Source organism: Colletotrichum scovillei (genome assembly GCF_011075155.1).
Source record: "Colletotrichum scovillei strain TJNH1 chromosome Unknown Contig00008, whole genome shotgun sequence".
NCBI classification, from domain to species: Eukaryota; Fungi; Ascomycota; class Sordariomycetes; order Glomerellales; family Glomerellaceae; genus Colletotrichum; species Colletotrichum scovillei.
The window spans coordinates 448,846-470,750 of NW_023336266.1; the positions used below are offsets into that span (position 1 = coordinate 448,846).

Consider the following 21,905-nt stretch of genomic DNA (forward strand, 5'->3'; position numbering starts at 1 on the left):
AATAGGGGTACCTATGGTCTGTGATAGAGCAGGTATCTTCGTGCAGAATATTCTTCCCATTAGTAAGTGAGAATACCACGGTCTTCAAGCTTGAAACACATGCAAGATGATTGCCTCGCTAACCTGGAGAATCAGGCAAGTTTGGCAAGTACTGTACTTCACCTGGGTGTCCTTACCCTTCACCTTGGGATGAAAGGTGCTTATTGATCATTTATGCCCCTCGGTGAGCCGCCAAACTCCCGCAATCCTTCTGGATTCATACTGGTGATGGCCTGACGGTATGATTCCGGTTGTGAGGGCTACTGTTCGAACCGGTGTTCCGTCACAGTTCGGCTTTATTTTTTCTGATCAAGGAATACTCCCTTTCCTTCAACAACTTGATTTCTTGAATATTTCACCTGCAGTATGACCTAATATTGAGATGGTCGGGCTAATTCTCAATGAATTTCTCAAGTAACATAGATAGAACGATAGTTGGGTATGTTGGCTTGCTTTAAAACTATAATACAGAGAAGTTTTGATATTGTACAAATGTGCCTTCTGCCTGATACATCGGACCTGCCGTAGTGCCAGCGCTGGGGACAATGTCATAAGTAAGTGGCTCATCTGCACCTCCTCCGAACCCTTCCGCGCCGCTCCAATTGCTCCGCTCTAAGGTAGTTGGTCCTTGTTGGGATATTGGCGAAGTGAGCTGGGATGAAGTTGGGGGGCCAAGCATCGGTGTGCTGTGGGTATTGATAATCTGCCTCGGCGTCGCGTCTTGAAATCCCGGCCAAGCTGGCAATGGCCTCTGAGAGACGGGTGCGTTTGTTGCGAATGAGTATGTTTGCGTCATGGGAGTGCTATCTGAGTAGGACCGTGAATGACCTTGGGTTGATCCCATTCGCTGCCCCATACTGGTGCTTGTCGCCATGACTGGAACCTTGACGCCGGTGTGGCTCGGGTTCGGGCCCCACGGTCCCGGTGGAATTCCTCCTGTTTTCCTGAGACCACCCTCGGGAGTTTCTGATGGATATGACTGTGTGAACATGCTCGGTGGCAGTGAACCGAAATGAAAGCCTTGGATTCGCTGGCGCAATTCGACGGGGTATCTGTTGAAGAACTTGTTCGTTTGCGTGGGGATGTAGCCAGCTGCACCCTTCCCTAATAACTTTGCATGCTCATTCGTGAGCTCTTCGAGGAACGCTCTAGACGATCGAGAAGATTCGACCTCGTTGCCAATAGCCGAGAGTTGATACAAGCACTTGTTGACGAGTTCCGAAGAAGACGCAAAAGTCTCTGCTGCCATCGGAGAACTGGCGAACGAAGGAAGCCCGATGCCGGCTCCTTGGTCTTGGCGGTCGTTGGTATAGTGCATCCCGTGGATGTGAATCGTTCCAGCCGTGAAGATGCAAAAGGAAATGAACGCCGGGAGTTCCACCAACTTTGTCTGCATGGCGTGGTCTATGAGCTCAATGATTGCCGTGGCGTGTCGGAAGGCAACTTCCGTTGCCTCGATCACCCAGTGTTGTATCATCATGGCCCCGGCCGGCTCGCTGAGGTGCAATGGGAGAAGCGGGCGGTAGATGAGGCAGTGCACCAGGTGGTAGATGATTTGGCACTCGAGCATCGTGTTTGCTTCTGCTCCTCTCGGGTCTTGGTACAGGTAGTCCGGGTTGCGGCTGATTTCCGCCGCCCATTGGTCGAGATCATGCCGGATCTTGTGGCGATGTGCGAATGCTGCTTGTGTTGTTGGGTTTGTGACGAGTAGGTATCTGTTGGCGTCGGAAAGGATGTGGGCGACCCATACCATCTTCTGTAGCCCGTTGTCTGGGTTGTCTGCGCGTTCTCCTGGTGGCTCGCATTCGACCGTCAGAGAGCACTCGTTGTTTGGTGGCCAGCCAGCCGGCGAGGCTTGTCTGGACGACTGGATAGTTGTCTTGACGAGGGCATCGTCAATGAGTGAGGGTCTCTCGAGCCATGTTGATACGAAAACATTCATCACGTAGCAGGTGCAAAATAACCTTCTCCTCATCTTGCCCTGTGTATGGTTGTAATCGTCGTGTTGTTCTGATCCATGGTACAACTCGAGCGCCAGGACTACGGCCACAGCTTGAGCTGCAGTCTTTCCGTTAGTTCAGTGCAAAAGAAAACGATCACACGCTCTCAACACTCACAAAGTACGCTGTAGGCTTTACGGCCGTTCCCCATTGCCGCAAAAGCTGTCACTAGCAACAGCAAAGCCTGGCAGTTTTCGATTGTAGTGTCTCCTAAGTCTATGTCCTTGAGAGCCCAAGAGGCGTACGTTTCTGCGGAAACATGGCTGCTTGGCCCTCTACCGGGCTGTTCTGAAAATCTACTTTCGTGTCAGGTTCATGTGGTTTTAGTATCTGATGATCACAAATCTACCTAGTTGACACTGCACAGATGGCGTACAGCAACGACTTTGGCATCTTGTTGTTCTTCAGCTTCTGTCTGATGGCCTCCTCGTCAAGGATACGGTACGGATTGCGGTGAAAGTGCGTAAAGTAGGTGTCCACTAAGCCTTCTGCATTGATAATGAAGGGGAATTCACTAGCTCTTTGTCAGTCGGAGAGGACCCTGGGACAGTCGATGGATGTGAGATCGTTCTGCATACTTATTGGCCCCAAAGCTTCCCTCGTGAAAAGCACTGTAGGGAGAAACATCTGATGATGCAGAGCCACAAGGATCGGCACTGTTGTTGCTGTAGACATGCAGTTCGTTGAAATCGGCTGGAATAGCATCGGAACCAGGCGGAGTTGGGGTCTTGTCGGATTTGAGGAGCTCTTCGAGGCCATCGATTCGTTTGATCAAAGCACTCAGCGACTCTTTCTTGGGACCTCGCTTTTTCGGAACACCCTCTGGATTATGGATCAGTTGCTCTGATGCACAATGACGGTGATGATGGATGCTGTAGTTTACCATAGAAACATGACCTCTGATAGAGTTGACAGACTCCACACGCTGGTAACGCTCTGTCGCATTTGATCTGCACGAGTGCGGGACGCCGATCAGAAAACAATCTTATCGGCGGCAGTGGAAACAAAATACCTTGCGAACTTGACATGGCTTGCAGTTCATCACACCCCGTGATGTCTTAGTAGCTGGGCTGTCCTGAGGACTCTGCGATTGTTTTGTGCCCGACATGTTTGCACAGGATAATGTCCGTTGTGCAATGAAGTGATCTCGAGAACCGAAAAAGTGCCAACCGTCATCCCAATCAAGTTCAAGAACGTGCCGGCATGGTTGATAATAAGTGTGGCTGATGTTTGGCTTCTAGGCTGGTCCAAAACATCACATCCAGGCTGAATCGAGGGCGATGAAATCCATGGGTCGTGTTCCGGCACCAACATTCCCGGGTGGGACGCTTGTTTTATGAAGTCATGTATTGTCTTCGCGGTATTTTCTCCAAGTAGTTACTCAACCCCCTCGCTGTGATACCAATTGCACATGGGGAAACTTTAGATGAGCTTATCCTCTCCCCTGAGCTTTCCTCGTTGAAACTGTCTTCACACCGCGGCCTGGTGGGGGTGGGCTTGGGAAAACAAACATGTTCGCTAGGGCCAGGGACCGCCCAGCATCGCTGTTCAAAGGTTGGGCCAGATGAAGTAGCCCCCTAGAAGAGCTCCAGAATCAAACGTTACCTTGTATGCAGTAGTGTTGTGCTCAGAACTTCGGAGGGGCTTGCGTCGCTAACCGCTGGGATGGCACAGACATGTCTGCCATCTGTGACGACTGACGTCTTGTGACAAGTGGCTAAGTGTCAATACATCAACTTCAGATGAAGCAGACTGAGACGAGTGTAAGGTGCCTAGTCCATCCACGGAATGATGATGAGGTACTCTTTTTCACGATTTGCGTCTTTTGGGAACCAGCGATGCCCTGGTATCTACCATCCCGTTGATTGCCGCGTCACCGTGAACGCGGTTAGTGCACATCATTCCTCGGTTGTGCCCAGCAGTTCTTCTCCGCATGTGAGCAGATCATAACAATCGATCGCTAAAGAAGTCAAAGTTGACACCGCGCGGGTGGGCAACCTGCCATTCGATAGTTTCACGGTAGATAATGTTGCAACGCCTCGTCGTATGCGGGGCTCAAGCGAAGTCCATGTCGAACTGGTAACCATTCAGAGATAGTTGTTAGTAAGATGAGGTGCAAAAATTACCCACCTAGGTTAGTAGTTAATAAGGGCACTGCTGTTGCTTAGACAAAATGCATCACATCCGGACCGATTGCAAGTTGACTCTTTGAACGTTGGCCATGACTTTGGTAAATTGCTGCCTGCGTGAAGTCTTCTCAACAATTCAACATGACCTGATCTTCAACCATGATTCCATTCCGACCAGCGAGCTTTGGGCATCTGTGGATCTCCTAAAAAGGTTATTTCACCTGTAGATCACGACCCAACCCTACGGACTGAGGCTTAGAGATCAACAAAAGGTCTTAACTGACAGTCTTATTGAATCCGAGCACAAACCACATCGGGGCAGAGGCACCCAGTTTCAGTTCCCGTGTTCTAACACCACCTTGGGCGCGTGCAACCTCATGCTACTTGCAACGAATCTTGGCCCGCCCAAGAGTCAAAAGAAGTCGGTTGTTTCCGCTAACTACGAAGAGAAGGGTTTCCTGTCAGCTGTCATCCTAAACTCGTGGCAGGTCCGGCGCATCGATACACGAGACGCTTGACAGAAAAAGAGTATTGGTCCCGAAGGATCAAATAAGCTTGTTGCAGGTTGGAAGCATGGAAGGTCCATGACCAGATTCATAAACCTGAGACAGGAACGCGGCGATCGGTCTGGGAGCTCCCGGCTACCGACCAGGGGCTTTGTGAGCTGTCTACTAATGTCTTCTCCGTCGGCGTTTTGGGGGAAGAAATTCCGATGTGATCCGGTTTTTGGTAAATTGCCCATTCCACTTGTAGTGTCGCACACTCCATTGTCGTCTCGACCAGTAGCTAAAACATGCTCACTTGCGGACTTGAGATGGCGTTGGGAGGGGAGCGCGGTATTCGTTCGGGCACAGCGCCCGAATGCTCCTGTATTCAACCGATAGGCCGCCGGTGTTCGAGCTCCCCCGCCGCCGAATATGGGGTATCATTGAAGTAAGGACTCCGCCCCCGAGCTGCTGTCTCTTTCTGTGCCGGGTGATCCGCTTCGCAAGGAGGCCTCTCCGACCGCGCAACTACATGTAACTCGGTCTACAGCTACCGGACGGTTTAAGACGTGCATTCGGCCGAGCCACATTAGTGTTGACTTAATATGCACGACTTCTGATGTCGTGCCTTCGAGCCTGTATGTGGTGTATGCTCATACTAATCACAAAATAGGCTTCCGGGTCTTTCAAACACCACAACATGGTAGGTGCATGAGTGATACCCCACGCAGTCGATCTATAACCTTGGGCTGACATTGAGGCGCTCGACCAACCTCACCTTACTGACACACGCTCGGAACTGTGACCCGACGCAGATACCACATAGAATCAGCTTCTCCGCCTGTCTTCAAGGCTGTCATGTCAGTCCGGTACACTAAGGTATGTCAAGAACAGGTTGGGATGAGGACGTTTGACATGTCAGACGCCAGTGCGTCGGGCCAAAAAGTACCGGAGAACTTCACATCGTGACTCTGACTAGTTTCGTCTCTTTTCATAAGACATCCCACGGCTTGGCAAATTGATTCATTTCTTTCTTCCAGCAATTGGGACTTCACGACTTTGATCGCAAAGGCGTTGGCGCTGCACATGGTTTCTCAAGATTGCCGCCATCTAAGATTCTGCAAAGGAAGGTTACCATCGGCACTTCAGGCTGCTAAACTGAAGTCGCGACTAAAACGATTATGGACTCTAGTGGGTTCTACTGGCGCTCTAGGGGCTTCGATTGCAGGGAAAGAAGAACAGACTTAGCGTTGCGTCCAGCATTGCGATCCACGTCAAAACTTGAGGAAACTGTTCAAGCAAGGGTTCAATCCTTGAGGGTCTTTCGGGCCTTCTCTTGCATCAATGATCATACGATCGTTAACACTTCTTTGACGCGGTTCCATCCTATGAAGAGTCTGTTCGCGGCCTCAATATTTGGATGATTGGTTACGACATCAAAGGGCTGATGTTAAGGTTTGCCGCTAATGTCAAGTACCGTGGTGATCGAATGTGGATGCAAGAGAGCCTCACCGAGTGGTTGGTATTGCATGAAACGGCATTGCCGATAATCTGCAGCGAGTTGTTGCCTGCAGTCCATAGGGGTAGTTACTGGGGTCGTCGGACTCGGACATCGCATAGCGAGATGCACATAGCGCTGTCTGTCCAACGCTCAGCCATTCCCAATGTAGTAATTACATGTAAGCGGTCTCTTGAAGCTAGCAAGGCAAGTCAACGCAAGCATTCAGCACATACTCATTGATCAAAATAACGCGTTCGGGGCCTCGGGCCGAGGGAGTGGGCATTCGCAGATCGAAGACACGAGCTCGCAGCTTCACTTACCTACAATGTAGCTGTAGAATAATGATCACCATCTGCTCTTCGGCCTTCAGGTTGCACTGCGTGCTGCATTGACTTCTTACATGATGAGATTCATGCACTAGGCAGATCCCCAGCTCATTCTGAATGAGAAAAAGGAGATGCCGTAAGTATGAGGTATTTCTTGGAAAACTCGAGCGCCAATTGTAGCAGGGCACACCATGGAGTTCTAGACCATGCTCGCATTCAGTGAAGCTCAAGATTGTAACCAAATTGTTTACCTCTCTGGTTCTCCGGGCCATGACCGAAAGTCAACTTCGTACGACTGCGGGCTGCGGGCTGCGGTGAAGCCGTTGATGGTTCTAGACTCTATTTTACAAGTCAATCGAAAGGATAATCAATTATCCCTACAATGGCAGAAGCGCCAGTGGCTTTCACAAAGACAGGAGACTAAAGTTGAATCTTTCTGTGGTCCGAGTAAAACGCCAGTACCAGCAAGAAACAATAATATTTTTCATGACTCAAGCTGTTCACTCAATTGCTCTCCTCAACTCCGCTATACCAATGTCTAGTCCATTACGTTACAAGCTATCATCCTCGAGAATGGATGGTCAGAACATTGCCTTGATTCAGGTTCAAACTGGAGATCGTTCCGCTCTGTAGCCAGAGTAAAGGGGCCTAAGACTAGGGATGAGAGTCGAACTGGAGGCCAAAGGACGAAACAGCTAGTGCTTTGGCAACAATCAATGTGTATACATGCAAGAGCACACTTACCGCAACACAAAGGAAGGGTCAAGTGCGAGACTGACACACTGTATTTTGGAGCTTGTTACGTACCAAGTTCTATCCGAAAGAACTCCTAGAAAGACACAGATCTCAATTTCAACCAAACGTCAGGTTGTTTTACCTCCATACAGGATCTACCCAGAACAACAGCTGGGTAGAGGAATACAAGCGTAAAGGACAAGACACATGCTTACCGGCTCTTGCTTGCAATGAAAGAAGTGTCCGTTGAATTGTGCTTTGCTGATTCAAGCCAAGGTACGAGCAGTGTGCGGCCTTTCTCGCTGGAACACCACCCAGTCGCTCCCATCATCAATGAGGTCTCAGATGAAATGAGAAGAGAAGTACATGTACGCACGCATAACAATCTCCATGAAAACTCTTGATTGTTCTTCTGTTTGATCCGCGAAGGTGTACGAGGTTGTCAAGGGTACTACGCATCTCATATGGGCTTATGTGCTGCTTCCGTATTACTAGGTAATACGTTATGCTGTGTAAGGTAGTTTACGGAGGTATCCTAAGCCAGGCAGTAGTAGCGCTTCGCTCAGCGCAATCAGCGCGTTAACGACATCGAACTTGAATTGATTGAGCGCCGATTTCTCGGAGGGAGTTGTTTAGATTGTTGAGTTGATTATCAATGTTGCGTTGAGAGGAGCGCTGAGTGGTAGCAGGGAGTTGGAGTAAAATGTCTCCAAGTCTGCGAGACCTGTACCAAGCTTGCTATGAGTTTTCTGAGAAAAGAAGCGTTTTCAGTCTTCAGATCTCACATTCATAGGTCACACTAAAGTACTATCAGCCAAAACTTTGACGAGTCGGTCGTATGGGATGGCGTTCGGCTTCTCCACCGGCCTGAAGTCATAGACGGACCCACCTTCCCCGGAGGCACAATACGTACTTCGCCGGAAGCTTCGGCGTGGAGACCCCGCAAGAGCCTTATACAACGGGACCTTGGCCCGTACTTGCCTTCTATGGAGTTTGGTTCAGCGGCATATTATGGGTTGTGCAGGATCACAAGCAGTCTCGACCGAACTTTCGAACATTTAAAAAGGGGCTATTGCAAATCATGCCGATCTATTGTTGGTCTGAAGATTGCTTGAGATACCTAGAGAGCATGGGAACCTATCTTCGTTAAGCTCATTGTGCATGCAGTCGCTGTCTCGAGTATTTTATTCAGGCACTAGGTCGACTTCCATAGGCATATAGCCAAAGGATGTATAGAATGTATCTCGCTTTTTGGAAGTCAGATCTTGGAGCCAAAAAATACCTCTAAGCCCTACTCGATCGAAGATTTTATGTGAACGATCAAAGACTGGAAGGTCTCGAGTCTCGCAACAAATCGTCGTCATCACAGGTGGCACCCAAATATCCTGCTTGATGAGACCAAGAGTTGGATACATCTAGAAAGGGACTTATTGATTACGAATGCATGGCCAAGCATTCGCGTCAAGGACGTATTGTAAAAAAGACTTTTCACCAGTAGCTCGGCAGCTTTCCGGCGTAGCGGCGCCACTATCATGTTGTTGGAAGAAGTTTCATATCAAAGTCCATCTGCATCAGGCTAGGAGAATAACCGGTAGAGTGGAACCCATCTCTCATAAACGACGTCATTTTCAAGATCTGAAGCCAAGACCCTGACCAAACGACCAGGGCCCAAAAGCAAGAACCGCTCACCGTAGGTGTGGCGCTCGCGGCTCACGTTAAGCGACCCATCTCAGTCCCTATCGCGGAAACTACTGCAGACCAATCCCGCGTGACGTTTTGTAGCGACGAAGGGCCGATGTGCGCCCGCGCGGCTGGCGTGAATTTTGAGGTCAATTTAGACACCTCACCGCAGGGTCACATGATGATTCTTGTGCGCTCTGAATTGCGAGTGGTCAAAATACTGCAGGAAAAAAATGGGAAAAGCTCCAATGTCTCGGGGCAGAACCATAGAGCTACAGTTTCGTTCAACAAGTCACACCGTTCTGTGACCCAAACCGACGCCCCTCCTCCATCTTTCTCCTCAGGTTCTCTATCATCCCCTCGTCCCCAGTTTTTCTCACAGTGACAGCCAAAAGTCCACCGTAGGCTGCCTCTCTCACCTTCAAACCGGACTCTGACTCCGACCGTTACGAAGCACTTCTCTTGCTCCTGACAGGCGGGCAGACAGGCCCTGCTTTCTTTTGCAGTTGCTTCCAGGATCTCGATCCACTCCAAGTACAAGAAACTTGGTTCCTCGGTGTGGGGCCGAATTTGCAGAATTTTCCGGCCCGGCGAATCGGCGATGTTATCGGCTTGGCACTCCCGCCTCCCGTGCTCTGTCCAACAACACTGAAAACAACCGAAAAATTGTTGCTCGATTTGATCGATTGAATCGAGTACAACTTACTTCATGGGAAGAGAAGATCTCCTTATTGTCCCGGGATATGGACAGTCTCAAACAAATCCAATCTGTCCTTGGGTGGGGTTTCCATTATGAGTCTTAATCTCCCGTCCAAAATTCACACGAGTTTACCCGATGTGTGAGACTTACACTAAGGCGTTGGATTCCACCGATGGATTTCAGGTCAGCGTATCAATCTTTCTGCCATTCGAGATACACTGCAAACGCGCATATGAGGACCCGGTTTTCCCATGCGCCAGGCATCACTCGTCTAATGTGTGGAGACAAGCGGTACAGACAATCCGTCCAAGACGCCAAAGAGAATGCACAGTCAGGGTCCTGCCTTCTTCGGTTAACGATTTGATGTCCTAAAAGCATGTGCTGTTATGAAGATCTCTGGACAAAATTGCAGTGATAGACGCTGCGTGTGCGTTGTACGTCAACAAAGGGGCCTGAAACATAACATGGAAACCACGTTCTGCCAGGGACCTCGACAGTTGACAGCTTCGTCAAACCGAGTAGTTGGTAACGAGATCGGCAGAACTCTGTCCCATCGTTGAAGCTGTCACCAAGGTTAAAGACCGCCAAATGACATTCGAGACTCATAGAGAGAGCCTGGAAAGTGATCATCCACCAAGCCTACCAATACGTCAGCGTACATACAGATAGATGCCTGACACAAGATGCAGAAGATTGTAGCGCCAAGTACGTCCAGCATCGGCTTCATTGCCCATTTTGCGCAAACGTCAACCAACAGACTGTATGTTTGCGGGTCCCCGAGTCAGTTCATTTTGGGTTTGGAGGGAAATTTGAGTGGACGTTCGAACCACACAGTCTTTGTCCACACAGGCCCATTTCTCCAGGACAGTTCATGCGGGAATGCGGGTGAAAAACGGACTTGACACGAGGATACAAAGGCCCGTCAGTTTTTCCGTTCGTCCTCGCCGGGTCTTTGAAGCCTTTTGCCGGCTTTCATTGGTGTTGGTGCGAAACTTCAGTCGGCTTGCTGTGGGCTTGGCTCGTCTGCTGGTGCGCCTGGCGCGCCTCTTCGGATTGCCGAAATGGGTAATGCCGAGCACAGAAAAACTTCTACAGTGTCGACGTCATCCCGAGATACGTGTGTACTTGGATAGATCGGAGTTGAGATTCCCACCTTTAGCTCCAACAGCCTCCACAGTTAGCCGCAATTGGTCTTGGAGACTAGAGGCCGCAAGAAATGAGGATTCACAATACCAAGGGATAAACGTTGGACAAGCAATGGACAAGAACATTGGCAGAGCTGCCAATGCCCGCGAATCGTCTTGTCAAGGCTTGTGCTTGTAGTGCTTATTCTTAGCATCTAGTCAAGCTTTTAGAATCCTAACGACATGTGCTCGGTTCAGCATCTGGTTAATTACTCCAAAGCGACATGGGAATCACGAGTCGGAGAAAAAGACAAAACAAAAACTAAAGTCTAACCTCCAGAAATCAATATAGCCTGAACCAGTACGTCATGTGGTCCACCAATCTCGACGCACCTTGCTACCAACAACTGCCGACATTGACAAATCGTGTGCGAGTATTTTTCAACTTGAAACCTGGTTCTGTCGCCTGTCGTCCCCACGACCGCGGGTCCAACTTAATCTGCCAAAGTGGCCAAAGAGAGAGATCACAATGGCCGGGCGAGCAGACAATTGAGAGTCAGAATCCGCAGCTGCAAGCGCTCTCAGCGGTTACGATGCTACCCTGCCTTCTCAGTTCCTCCTCTGGCCAAGTCCCGTATCCTCGGCGCTTCTCGAGGGGGGCGGGCGGCGGTGGTCGGCTCAAGGTTGCCGCAGGGTTCGCACAGGGCCCCCTGACTCGCAGACGGCGCCGCTCGGACAGGAATAGTTCCAACCCAAGTCTAACTGAGCCAACGGTATTGGCCCAAGTTTAGATGTGAGATGCACAAAGGGCACTGTCGAGTCTCGAGGTACTTTTTCTCTTGCATTACTTATCAGTCTGCTATCAAAGTCTTCAAGGTATGACGTCGTAGTCTCCAGTACTTCTCCATCTAAACTCCACCGACAATGTACGATTATGGACACAATTGCGGCTCTTTTGGATACTCGTTGCTCCGCTTTCGCAGTGGTGTTGCCTTATCCTTTGGTCAAGCACGGGCGTGATGGCAAAGGTACCATTCTCGCGTCGGTGTCTCTCCGAATTCTGCCGCGCGATAGGACGGGAACTCCACGAGTGTTCGCGTCTCAGAGCGGTGAAGCCACCGTATTGCAACGTCTTGTAATGTACGAACCCGCAAAATTCTTACCCTTCCCGGCGCCGTATTGGCTACAAGCGGCCCCGCGCGTTCCATGACGGCGTCTTGGCCGGACCTGACGACATGTCACCAACCGTTCTTTGTGTCCTCCCCTCGGGCCCCCATTGTCCACCCCCGTGGAACCGGATGTGGAGTCGTTACCCCCCTCCTCAAGGTCGGAGAATGTCCCCTCCCCTCCAGAGGGATCTTGGATCGTACGGGGATTGGGGGAAATCGGGGCAGCCTTTCGTGGGACGGCTGGGGATTGGCTACTTGGGGTTTTCTGGGTTCGGTGTAAACAGCACCAACGCCAGGGTCCGAGGCTGGCACGAGTAGCCATGTTACCATGTCAGTGCAGGTTCGGGCATGTACTTGCGTCTTGTGGTATGAGCGTGAGTGGTGAGGAGAAAGAAGTAATTCCTGGCGGTCGCGCTGACAATGCCGATCTTTACCCTGTCGCGGTAGGTTTGGGATTTTCATCTATAAGGTCGACACGTTCGCCATCTCAATTCGCATCTGATCTTCTTGTTACCTCTCATCTCGACTCATCCTAATTCTCTTCACCAACCGATCTACGACCTACAGCCCTCGACATTGTTTGGAACACGTCGATCCAATACTGTCCGCTGTGAAAGAGTCTCCAAGATGGGCAAGCTCAACTACTTCGGCCTCAGAGGCAAGAGCCTTAATTGGGCCATCAGTATTATCGCAGGATGTGATTTCTTGCTTTTCGGATATGGTAGGTTCCAACTTCACATCGCGGACTTGACTCCGAAGCGGCCAGACAACAGGGACTAACTTGACATTCTCATCCAGACCAGGGTGTCACTGGTGGTATCCTCACTCTGCCTGCCTTCCAGTCCCAATTCCCTTCCATCAACCCCGAAGAGGCCGACCTTCTTCCTCACGTCAAGAGCATGCGCTCTACCAACCAGGGTATTGCCGTCGCCTCCTACAACCTTGGCTGCTTCCTCGGCGCCATTATCACCATCTTCATCGGAAACCCCCTTGGTCGCAAGCGTATGATTATCCTCGGTACCTCCATCATGGTCATCGGAGCTGCTCTCCAGGCCTCTGCATTCTCCATCGAGCATCTCATCATCGGACGTATCATCACTGGTCTTGGAAACGGTGGCAACACATCAACAGTCCCTACCTGGCAATCTGAGACTTGCTCATCGCACAAGCGCGGCAAGCTCGTCATGATTGAGGGTGCTCTCATTAGTGGTGGTATCATGATCTCGTACTGGATCGACCTCGGCATGTCATTCGCTCCCGGCTCTGTCGCATGGCGTTTCCCTCTGGCTCTGCAGATTCTCTTCTGTCTCTTCATCCTCGCCTTTGTCTGGAACCTGCCCGAGTCTCCTCGCTGGCTGATTCTCAAGAACCGTGACCAGGAGGCCAGAGAGGTCATCGCCGCCATCGCCGATCTGCCAGAGGACGATCAATACTGTAAGAACGAGTACATTGTCATGAAGGAGACGGTCGAAGAGATGTCCAAGGGTAGCTTCCGCGACCTCTTCACCATGGACAAGAACCGCAACTTCCATCGCGCCGCTCTCGGCTACGTCAACCAGATGTTCCAGCAGATTTGCGGTATCAACCTGATCACCTACTACGCCGCCGTCATCTACTCCAACCTCGGCATGACCCGCTTCATGGCTCACTTGCTGGCTGCTCTCAACGGTACTGAGTACTTCATTGCTTCTTGGCCCGCCGTCTTCCTCGTCGAGCGCGTGGGTCGCCGCAAGCTCATGCTCTTCGGCGCTGTTGGTCAGGCTGCTACGATGGCTATCCTCGCCGGTGTGAACTCCCAGAAGACCTACGCTTGCCAGATCACTGGTATTGTCTTCCTCTTCGTCTTCAACACCTTCTTCGCCGTTGGCTGGCTCGGCATGACCTGGCTCTACCCCGCCGAGATCGTTCCCCTGCGTATTCGTGCTCCCGCCAACGCTCTCTCTACTTCCGCCAACTGGATCTTTAACTTCATGGTACGTTTCTGTCTGAGGTCTACTTACTATCGAATCAACACTAACGTTGGAACTACAGGTCGTCATGATTACTCCTGTCGCCTTCGACTCCATTAAGCACCACACTTACACCATCTTCGCCATCATCAACGCCATCATCGTTCCCGTCACCTACTTCTTCTTCCCTGAGACCGCCTACCGCTCTCTTGAAGAAATGGACTCCATCTTTGCGAAGGCCTCCCCCGGATTCAAGGGTGCCTTCGACGTCGTCGACGTCGCCCGCAAAGAGCCTCACCGCTACGGCAAGAACGGCGAGCTTCTCATCACCTACGACGACGCCAAGGAGACTGGCCACGCCACCACCCGCGAGAACCGTCGCGAGGGCAGCACCAGCAGTGGTGAGCCTAATGGGCTGTGGGCGCGCCAGGACGAGGAGACCCAGAACGTCGAGAAGGAGGAGAAGTCTTAATTGGCGGTCTCTTTCCGCCTTCAAAGTTGCGTACTTGAGTCCCCTGGTCGGGGTGCGGAACTTGGCCAGGGTGGCCCGAAACCGATATACCCCATCTCTACGAATTATGTCCTTTGCCGGGCAGTTTCCGGCTTTCTCAAATTGGGCACGGATTGATATCCGATGTCATTAATTCCTATTCTCTTATGAAGTCTATAGGACTTCGACTGTTGTTGAGATACCACTAGTTCATCTAGATTCAAGCATAGATACCACAACAAATCGTTCAATTATCCAAATACCATGAATCTGTGTCTTGTCTACTTTAATCGTGGCCACCGTCAATAACGCCTCTTGATTGATACTGCCGTATCTCGGGATTAACTATTGCCGTCTACGTCAGCTAGTCCATTGCCACTCGATCAAAGTTGGTTCCAGTTTGCCTCCCGGACGTTGCCCGGAGTTGCCAGCAGGCTAAGGTAGCGCTTACAGCAACACCCGGGTTTGACTCGGAGGCAAAACCAAACTTTAGATTTTGAATCCAGCAGTCGCCAAGACCCAACTTCACCCGTTCAGCAGACCAGTATTGCCGACTACAGGAATCCGATCGCCAAATCAATCAATCAGTCAGCCAGCGGCGGAGTGTTGTCCGGCCTCGGTAGCCACAGACACACGACTTCTTGATGGTTGCCCCGTAAACTTTACCCCGCATGTCCCCCAGGATTTTGCCGTCCCTGTCCCCGGAATGCAAAAAAGGCACCATTGCGAGGCAACTGGACAGCCTGGACCACCATAAACCACACCATCTCATCTCTAACCGGGTCCTGACAAGAGTCTCTTTTGTTTCTTTGCATGGTCTCTGTCCCGGGTTGCCCCAAGAGGAAATCCCGGAGAGGAATGTGCAACCGCTCATGCGCCGCTTCGGCCTCCCAACCTGTATCCGTAAGCGGCTGCGTTCCTGATGCACTACTTACTTTCGTTGGTTGCATCTTTGCGGCTCCCAGGGGTCCAATTTCTAGCCGATTTTCCGCAACTCTTCACTTGACTCTCCGGCCCGGGTAACACGCCACTGGGAAACTCTATCTGGGCCTTTTCATCATGGATCGTGACGAACCCCATGGGGAACCACGTTGACTCGGGGCCATCCAGAAACTGGGTTCGCGACGGTTGGCGAGTCTAGGTACCGTACTTCTGGGCAAGTGCGTCAGGATCCGCACAGGGTGTTCGTTCTAGGCCTATGCAAGAGAAGCCATTCCTGCTTTAGGTGCGTCTTCGCCAGTAATACCGTCCCAGACTGTTGACTCGTATTCTTCAAGTGAGATACACCAAATTGTTACGGACAATCATGCCTGACTTGTATGCTTGAGAGGTGCATGGAAAACGGAAGAACATCGATGGATCTTAACAGTCAATCTGCTAACACTTGGAAGGCAACTTCTATCATACACTATAACCACGGGTTTCAAGTCGCTCGAGCACCTAGTGAGGTAAGCTCACATGTCCCTAAGATTCCGAGTCTGAATTCTAGCCTTTTCGGCTATTTCATGCGCAGTTTGCAGCTTCTCAATGACTCCGTCAAAGTGCGAACGTCTCTCCATTGTCTCGTCATCCTCGCGAGCGAGCCTCTGAACTTCTTCATCAGTCAACGTAAAGACCCAGTCCGTAGATAATCCCAACAGGGGTCCCTTGGAGAAAGATACGAAATCCTCAACAATATCGTTGGTGATGTACCTGATGAAGGCCTCGAGAGAAAGCTAGAGGATGGGTTAGGAACTTCTCAAGATGTGGCAATGCAAGAGGGTCGTCTTACTTCGTAGTAAACTTTAACAACGTCATGCACATCGTTAACCATGTTGCTCTCGATTGAGTGGTGTAATTGATGGAAGAGAGTCCTGGAGCTGCTCAGGTCCAGAACTTTGAATGAAGAGAAGCTGGCGCCAATCGCTTTGAGAAGTCGAACAGTACGTAGAGCCTGCAGCCTTTCGTGAAACCTTGCGTCTGTTGTCTGGAGATGAGCTTCTCTCTCGCGTCGGCAGTGCTCGTTGAGCTCTCCAAGGGCTTTTTGCTTGGCTTCTTGCTGAAAGTGGGTAAGGGCTCGTGCCAGCTCCTCATACAGAATTTTCGAGCAATTGTTGGGCGAACAAACATCCTCGAGAATCGAATTTGAGGCCCTCTCTACATCATCGGCTATGTTCTCAATGTGCTGTTTGGCAATCTGCTGCCACTTCTCTGATTGCGCTTTGTAGAGAATCTGGATGACCTCTGTGTTCACCATCCCGGGTAGCTCTGTTGTCTGCCAAATGTGAAGCTGCTCACGGATTTCGTCCATGAATGACGCGGCGTGGACAGACTGAGTTTTGATAGATTTTTGAGGCGGCGGAGCATGTCGCTTCTTTGGCGGTGTTGCTGGTGGTGTAGCAACTTGCTCGTGCCCGGTTGGCGTCGAGTCTGTGGCTAGTTGAGGATTTGACAATAATGTGATCGTGTCGGAGAGCTGGGCCATGGGGTCAACTCCGTGGTCTTCAAAGGTGTGAGTATGCCCGCGTGCAAGCATTTGAGCGGTGAAGCTTTCGTTTGCGCGACGAACTAATCCTCTGACCCGTAGACTGTCTTTGGTCAACGATCCGGGACTCTTGAGAGTCTTTGTTGCAACTGTGTGGTACTTCTCGACCACATCCCTGATGTACTGCTGACGGAGACTATGACTTGGTCGAGGCTCTCCTAGGCTCTGCCTGCTGTCTTTGGCATCCGAGAGCAACTTCCGGACTGACTCTTGAATCGCGGGAAAGTTTCCTCGAATTTGAGCACAGAGAAGATTGCCAAGATATTTCTGAAGCTGTACGGAGCCTCGTCGATTCTCCGGGATTCTGTCCCAAGGCGAGCGACTGAAGAGTTTGCGTTCAGCTTCTTTGAAATCAAACTCTTCATCGTCGGCGTCGGATCGATTTCTCACTACAAACCAGCCGTCCTTCATAGATCTTGAAGAGTCTTTGCCATACCCGCTGGCAATGTCAATGACCTTGTGAAGATTAGCAGATTTTCAGCAGTACATATTTTCAGCTTCAGCTCACCTCGTTCGGGTTCTCCAGCCTGTCGCACTTGGTGAAGACTCCAACAAGACGATATTTGTCGACAAAATTGGCGGCCATCTTGAAGATTTCTTGAGTAGACAAATCAGCCGTGGCGGCGGCCACGCATCTACTGATCATTAGCTTTGGGAATCGCCAAACTACCGGGCTCAACTGACATGACAATGTTCGCTGGTTGTCTCATGTACTCCTCAACCATCTGTCTCACACCATGCTCTTCGTCCTCATTGACATCATGGGCGTAAGAGAAGATGCCAGGTACGTCAAGGATGCTGAAATGTGATCGGCAAGGGCCTGAGAGTTCTATCCGAAGAACTTGAGAGGCAAAGTTTTTCGTCGCATGTCCTTTGCCTCTCTTGATTCCCATGTACTTGGTGGTGATCTGTAATGTTCGTAAGGAATTACGTTGCATAAAAAACATGGAGGATTGTACAGGGCTTACGGTTTCCATAAGCTGCGTAAACTCTTCGACGCCCAGATGATCAGTTACATAAGGCGGAAATTCCTTGTAAGTATCATGTGGTGGATAGCCAAACTTGTCGGTAACATCAGGCTCTACGATTGTCACCTTGACGGAGCTACGACTTCCAGGCGCGGTTCTCCGAGATACGATCCTTGTCGCGAAGCGAGTGCAGCAGCCTGAACCGACTGGAAAGGGAATATCGGTCAAGCTTTGTAGTAGTGACGATTTCCCTGTGGATTGACCACCGACAATGACCAGCTAAGATATTGATCAACTTGCAAACTTTGATACAGTGCTAGAGGATAGGCTGATCTTACCTGAGGAATAGCCAACTCTTGGCTAACTCCACAGGATTGGAGCTTGTCAATGGCATCGAACAGGACCCTGCTGCTCTCACTGTCGAATGGATTCTCGGGTATTACATCAGCTTTGTCTTGAAAGTGACTTTCGTGGTAGCTTGAAGAGACGGCTTCAGAGCCGGCGGCATAGTCGACCTGCGACTCGGCACCCTGCGACTCGGGGCAGGTCCCGACTGGAGATATGGGCGAACCTGGCGACTTGCGTTCGAACTCGAACAGGCCAGACGGGATTGAGAGGGTTGTTGGTTGAGCCATGCTCAGTTGAATAGGGTTATTCTCAAGTTAAAGGGAATGATAAATTGCGGGCTGATGAGAGTGAAAGATGAGAAGAGGGATGACGATTCGGTGTATTATGAAGACTTGCTGCGCGTATTCATCAACACAAAACGCAGCGGGAACGAGACTCAAGACGAGTTAAGATGTCTTTATACTAAAACAGAGGAACAGAATCTCAACACCCGTTTTCCTAGGACTGCCATGGCTGGTAGGCCTAAGGATAAAGTTCTATCAATAACAATTAGCTTATTGCGCCAGTGAAGTTAACCCCACGAGGCAGATTCATCGCAGGTACGTGGCGTGAAGGCTGTGATCCTGGCATTGTGAAGCAATGTTGAGCAATCGAAGTGGACGTTGATCGAATCACCAACTCAATTAAGATGTAGTGGCCGGTTCTGAATGCAGGGGTTGTTTGAAGTCGAATGGCACCATGTTGTTGGTAGCAGGTTGGATCAGGGGTCTTTAAGGTGGCCAGGAACGAACCAATCTGATTCATCAACGAACTAATGCTTATCTACCCCAAGGAACCCAAGATAGTGGTCGCGAAACAAGCTGAGCGCGATCCTGAAATCGGCCACGCCGATGTAACCTCGTTTTGAATGCAGTCAATAGAAATGGGTTCTTACCGCCGCGCCGGGCCGCCTCGGGCTGGACCGCAACGGGCAGGTTACTCCGCGTGGACCGAACCAACAGGGCCCTGGAGTGAACTCCGCTGTTAATCCTCGAGGATAGGGATATCGAAACAATTCTCAAAGAGGTTAATGAGACCACGCCATGAAACAGCCTAGCCTTTCTGTGGCCACGTTCAACCACATTCTGCTACCAAATTTGGATTCTGGCAAGAAGTATTTCTCGACTGGTAAGAGAGAATAGCCCCTACATAGGGGCTGAGCTTCTCATCGGTTGATGAAGGGGCCGGCACAGCACAGCTTTGGGAAACATTGAGATTTAGCAACATCGGATATGTATGCCCCTGAGTTTCGTTCTTGGTTCAGGGATTGAGATCATCTAGTGACCGCTGAATATAACACCATAGGCTTCCTTCCGCGTTACGCCTTCTCCGTGTGCCTTGCGGTCACAACGACCCCGGCCTTTTCGCCGTCTTCTGGCGAAGCCTGAAACATGTCCTCCGCCTTGTACTTGCCGAATTTGCGCAGCGGGACCCCTTCGTTGAACATCCGGTCGATCTGTTCGAGAGACTTCCCTTTGCATTCGGGGATGCAGAACCACGTAAAGACAAGCGCCAACACCAGGATTCCCGCAAAGATGAAACCGACTTTCGAACCTAATCCTGCGCCGGGAGTGTAGAGCAGGTATGGGATGCTGAAGTTGACGAGGAAGTTGGCCAAGACGTTGACCATTGACGCCGTTCGTTGAGAGGCGTCGCGCAGTCGGAGAGCCGGAATCTCGGTGGTAACGACGTAGTTCAGAGGCGCCCATGCAAAGACGTAGCCGGCGGCAAAGATCGTCAGCATGGCCACGATGCTCGTCTTGACGGCGAATGATGGATCGGCCACCGTACCCAGGGAGCCCATGGTTACAATGGCGGCAAATTGCCAAACCGCACCGATCAGGAGGAGAGGTCTATGAATTTGTGAGATTAGTACACTTATGACCCAGAAAGCACGACAGATACGATCTGTGGTGGAAATTTACATACCGACGTCCCACACGATCATTCAGGTAGAGTCCGACGAAGACCATGCAAAGGTTCACGACGGCGTTGATGATGGTCATGGTAAACGGGTTAACGGTGCCAATGTCCTTGATGAAGATTGCACCGTAGGTAGAGGCAAAAGCCTGCCCGGTCGCTTGCTGGAAAAAGTTCATGGCCATCACGATACCAGTTCTCTTCAAGTTGACACCCTTGAAGAGTTCCATGTAGTTCCCTTGTTCGACTTCCTGTTTTAAAGCGTACTGGAGGGCGGCGAACTGTTCATCGATCTCGGAGTCAGGGATGGTGCCGGCTCGGAGTTTCCTCAAGGAAATCTGGGCTTCTTCGACTCTGTCCTGGGTCAACAGCCAGCGAGGTGACTTGAACGAAAGTTAGTAGGTGTAGTCTATCGCATGGGGGGCTGTGGTCGTCATATCATAAGCTTACCTCGGGGATGAAGAAGATCAGGCCCATGACGATGACAGGAATGACATAGAATAAACCCATCGGAATCCGCCAAGATGCATTGCCATCCAGGGTGCTGGTTCCTCTGCAGATAGAGTTGACAATTAGAGTGCCAAACTGGACAAAAGATTGTTAGTTGAGCAGGCCTGTTACCCTAAATACTCCACTGACTGGAGACAGAAAGCTTACCATCAGACTGAATTGGTAAGAGCCGACTGCAAAGCCACGAATCTCCGAGGGGACAATCTCAGACTGATACACTGGGACCACGGCGAGTTCCATGCCAACGTAGATGTCTTCATACTCCAGTCAGCAACTCCAATGCAGGACGAGGGAGAAACCACTTACAATTCAGAATGCGTGCAGCCATGATTTGCTCTCGGGTACTTGAAGTAATCGCGATTGTTGCAGGGATAACGGCCCATGCACTCATTCCAAACATGCACCACCGACGACCCCAGCGAGCACTGACGAGGCTACCGATGATGACGCCGGCCGCGAAGCCGATGTAGTTGAGACTGTTGAACAACGCGAGCCAGCCGGTGGGAAGCTTCCACTTGCCAGTTGTGGGGTTCTGGTCGCCAAACTGGCGCTGGAACGCGTCCATCGCCTGGGTTGTCGAGTAGCCAGCGTTATCGAAGCCATAGTTGAAGGTCGAGACGGCGATCACGGTAAAGGCCGCGGCCAGGGTGCCGTTGAAGTGTTTAAGGATTCGGTTGGGCGCCATCGCGAAAGTGAGACCTCGGAGATCTTTGTGCGACTGTTCGAATAACCTCAGCTCCGTGCCTCAAGTGACAGGGTGCTCGGGCTGAAGTTGGCGATGCATTCTCTGCCCGGTCTTTAAGTATTCAGACGCGTTGAAGGAATCAAACTCTACGCCTCGTGGTTATTACGTTACTACGTCGTTCCCTGTCAAGTGGAGCCAGGACTCCCCGTTGATCTGAGCTAATCACCCCTTTCACTGGCAATAGAGTCGTCCGATCAGACGCACGAGATGAACCAACACATGGCGGAGGAGGTTTCCCCAACTTGGGGAACCCACTGGGGAAGCAAGCCGTTCACGGCGCTAGAGATGAATTCCTGGAGGTGAGTGGAGGAATGGAGAAAGCCACGCTGCGACGGAGCGACCCAGCGTACCAGCAGAGAGTCCAGAACGAAAATCTTTTGCGGGTGAGGAACCCGGTGACCGCCCGCTTGGGATTTTGGCGTTCGACTAGGGTGGCCCCCGGGGCCCGGAACTCGGGCGGAGGCGAGAAAGTCAAAATGAACGCGGAACTCGGGCGGAAGATATGTCATCTCTTCTTCCCCCGA

The 21,905-nt window shown here is 51.0% G+C and overlaps 4 protein-coding genes across 4 annotated transcripts; 1 reads left to right on the top strand and 3 right to left on the bottom strand.

The window, feature by feature from the left end:
* Positions 1-499: 499 nt before the first annotated feature.
* HER10_EVM0001627 (fungal specific transcription factor) lies at positions 500-3,147 on the bottom strand (the record flags this gene model as incomplete). Its single annotated transcript, XM_035471370.1, has 6 exons — positions 500-2,097; positions 2,157-2,335; positions 2,389-2,553; positions 2,618-2,861; positions 2,923-2,989; positions 3,052-3,147. 6 exons carry the CDS (start codon positions 3,145-3,147, stop codon positions 500-502), a joined length of 2,349 nt encoding a protein of 782 aa, XP_035330443.1.
* A 9,157-nt stretch (positions 3,148-12,304) lies between these two features.
* HER10_EVM0001231 (uncharacterized protein) lies at positions 12,305-14,400 on the top strand. Its single transcript, XM_035470986.1, has 3 exons — positions 12,305-12,609; positions 12,687-13,861; positions 13,920-14,400. The coding sequence occupies exons 1-3, from the start codon at positions 12,516-12,518 to the stop codon at positions 14,307-14,309; spliced, it is 1,659 nt and encodes a 552-aa protein (XP_035330415.1). The 5' UTR covers positions 12,305-12,515; the 3' UTR covers positions 14,310-14,400.
* A 1,381-nt stretch (positions 14,401-15,781) lies between these two features.
* On the bottom strand, positions 15,782-18,454 carry HER10_EVM0005368 (vacuolar sorting protein VPS1; the record flags this gene model as incomplete). Its single annotated transcript, XM_035474989.1, has 6 exons — positions 15,782-16,042; positions 16,099-17,307; positions 17,360-17,486; positions 17,536-17,759; positions 17,820-18,098; positions 18,158-18,454. 6 exons carry the CDS (start codon positions 18,452-18,454, stop codon positions 15,782-15,784), a joined length of 2,397 nt encoding a protein of 798 aa, XP_035330665.1.
* A 1,070-nt stretch (positions 18,455-19,524) lies between these two features.
* On the bottom strand, positions 19,525-21,321 carry HER10_EVM0012210 (sugar transporter; the record flags this gene model as incomplete). Its single annotated transcript, XM_035481609.1, has 5 exons — positions 19,525-20,059; positions 20,136-20,509; positions 20,577-20,711; positions 20,784-20,890; positions 20,943-21,321. 5 exons carry the CDS (start codon positions 21,319-21,321, stop codon positions 19,525-19,527), a joined length of 1,530 nt encoding a protein of 509 aa, XP_035331042.1.
* Positions 21,322-21,905: the final 584 nt, after the last annotated feature.

What these genes read in the sequence shown, in the direction of transcription:
- HER10_EVM0001231 (XM_035470986.1), top strand. Translation starts at nt 12,516, where the DNA reads ATGGGCAAGCTCAACTACTTCGGCCTCAGAGGCAAGAGCCTTAATTGG. An exon ending in TTTCTTGCTTTTCGGATATG is followed by an intron (nt 12,610 to 12,686) that starts GTAGGTTCCAAC and finishes ATTCTCATCCAG; the next exon opens with ACCAGGGTGTCACTGGTGGT. An exon ending in ACTGGATCTTTAACTTCATG is followed by an intron (nt 13,862 to 13,919) that starts GTACGTTTCTGT and finishes TTGGAACTACAG; the next exon opens with GTCGTCATGATTACTCCTGT.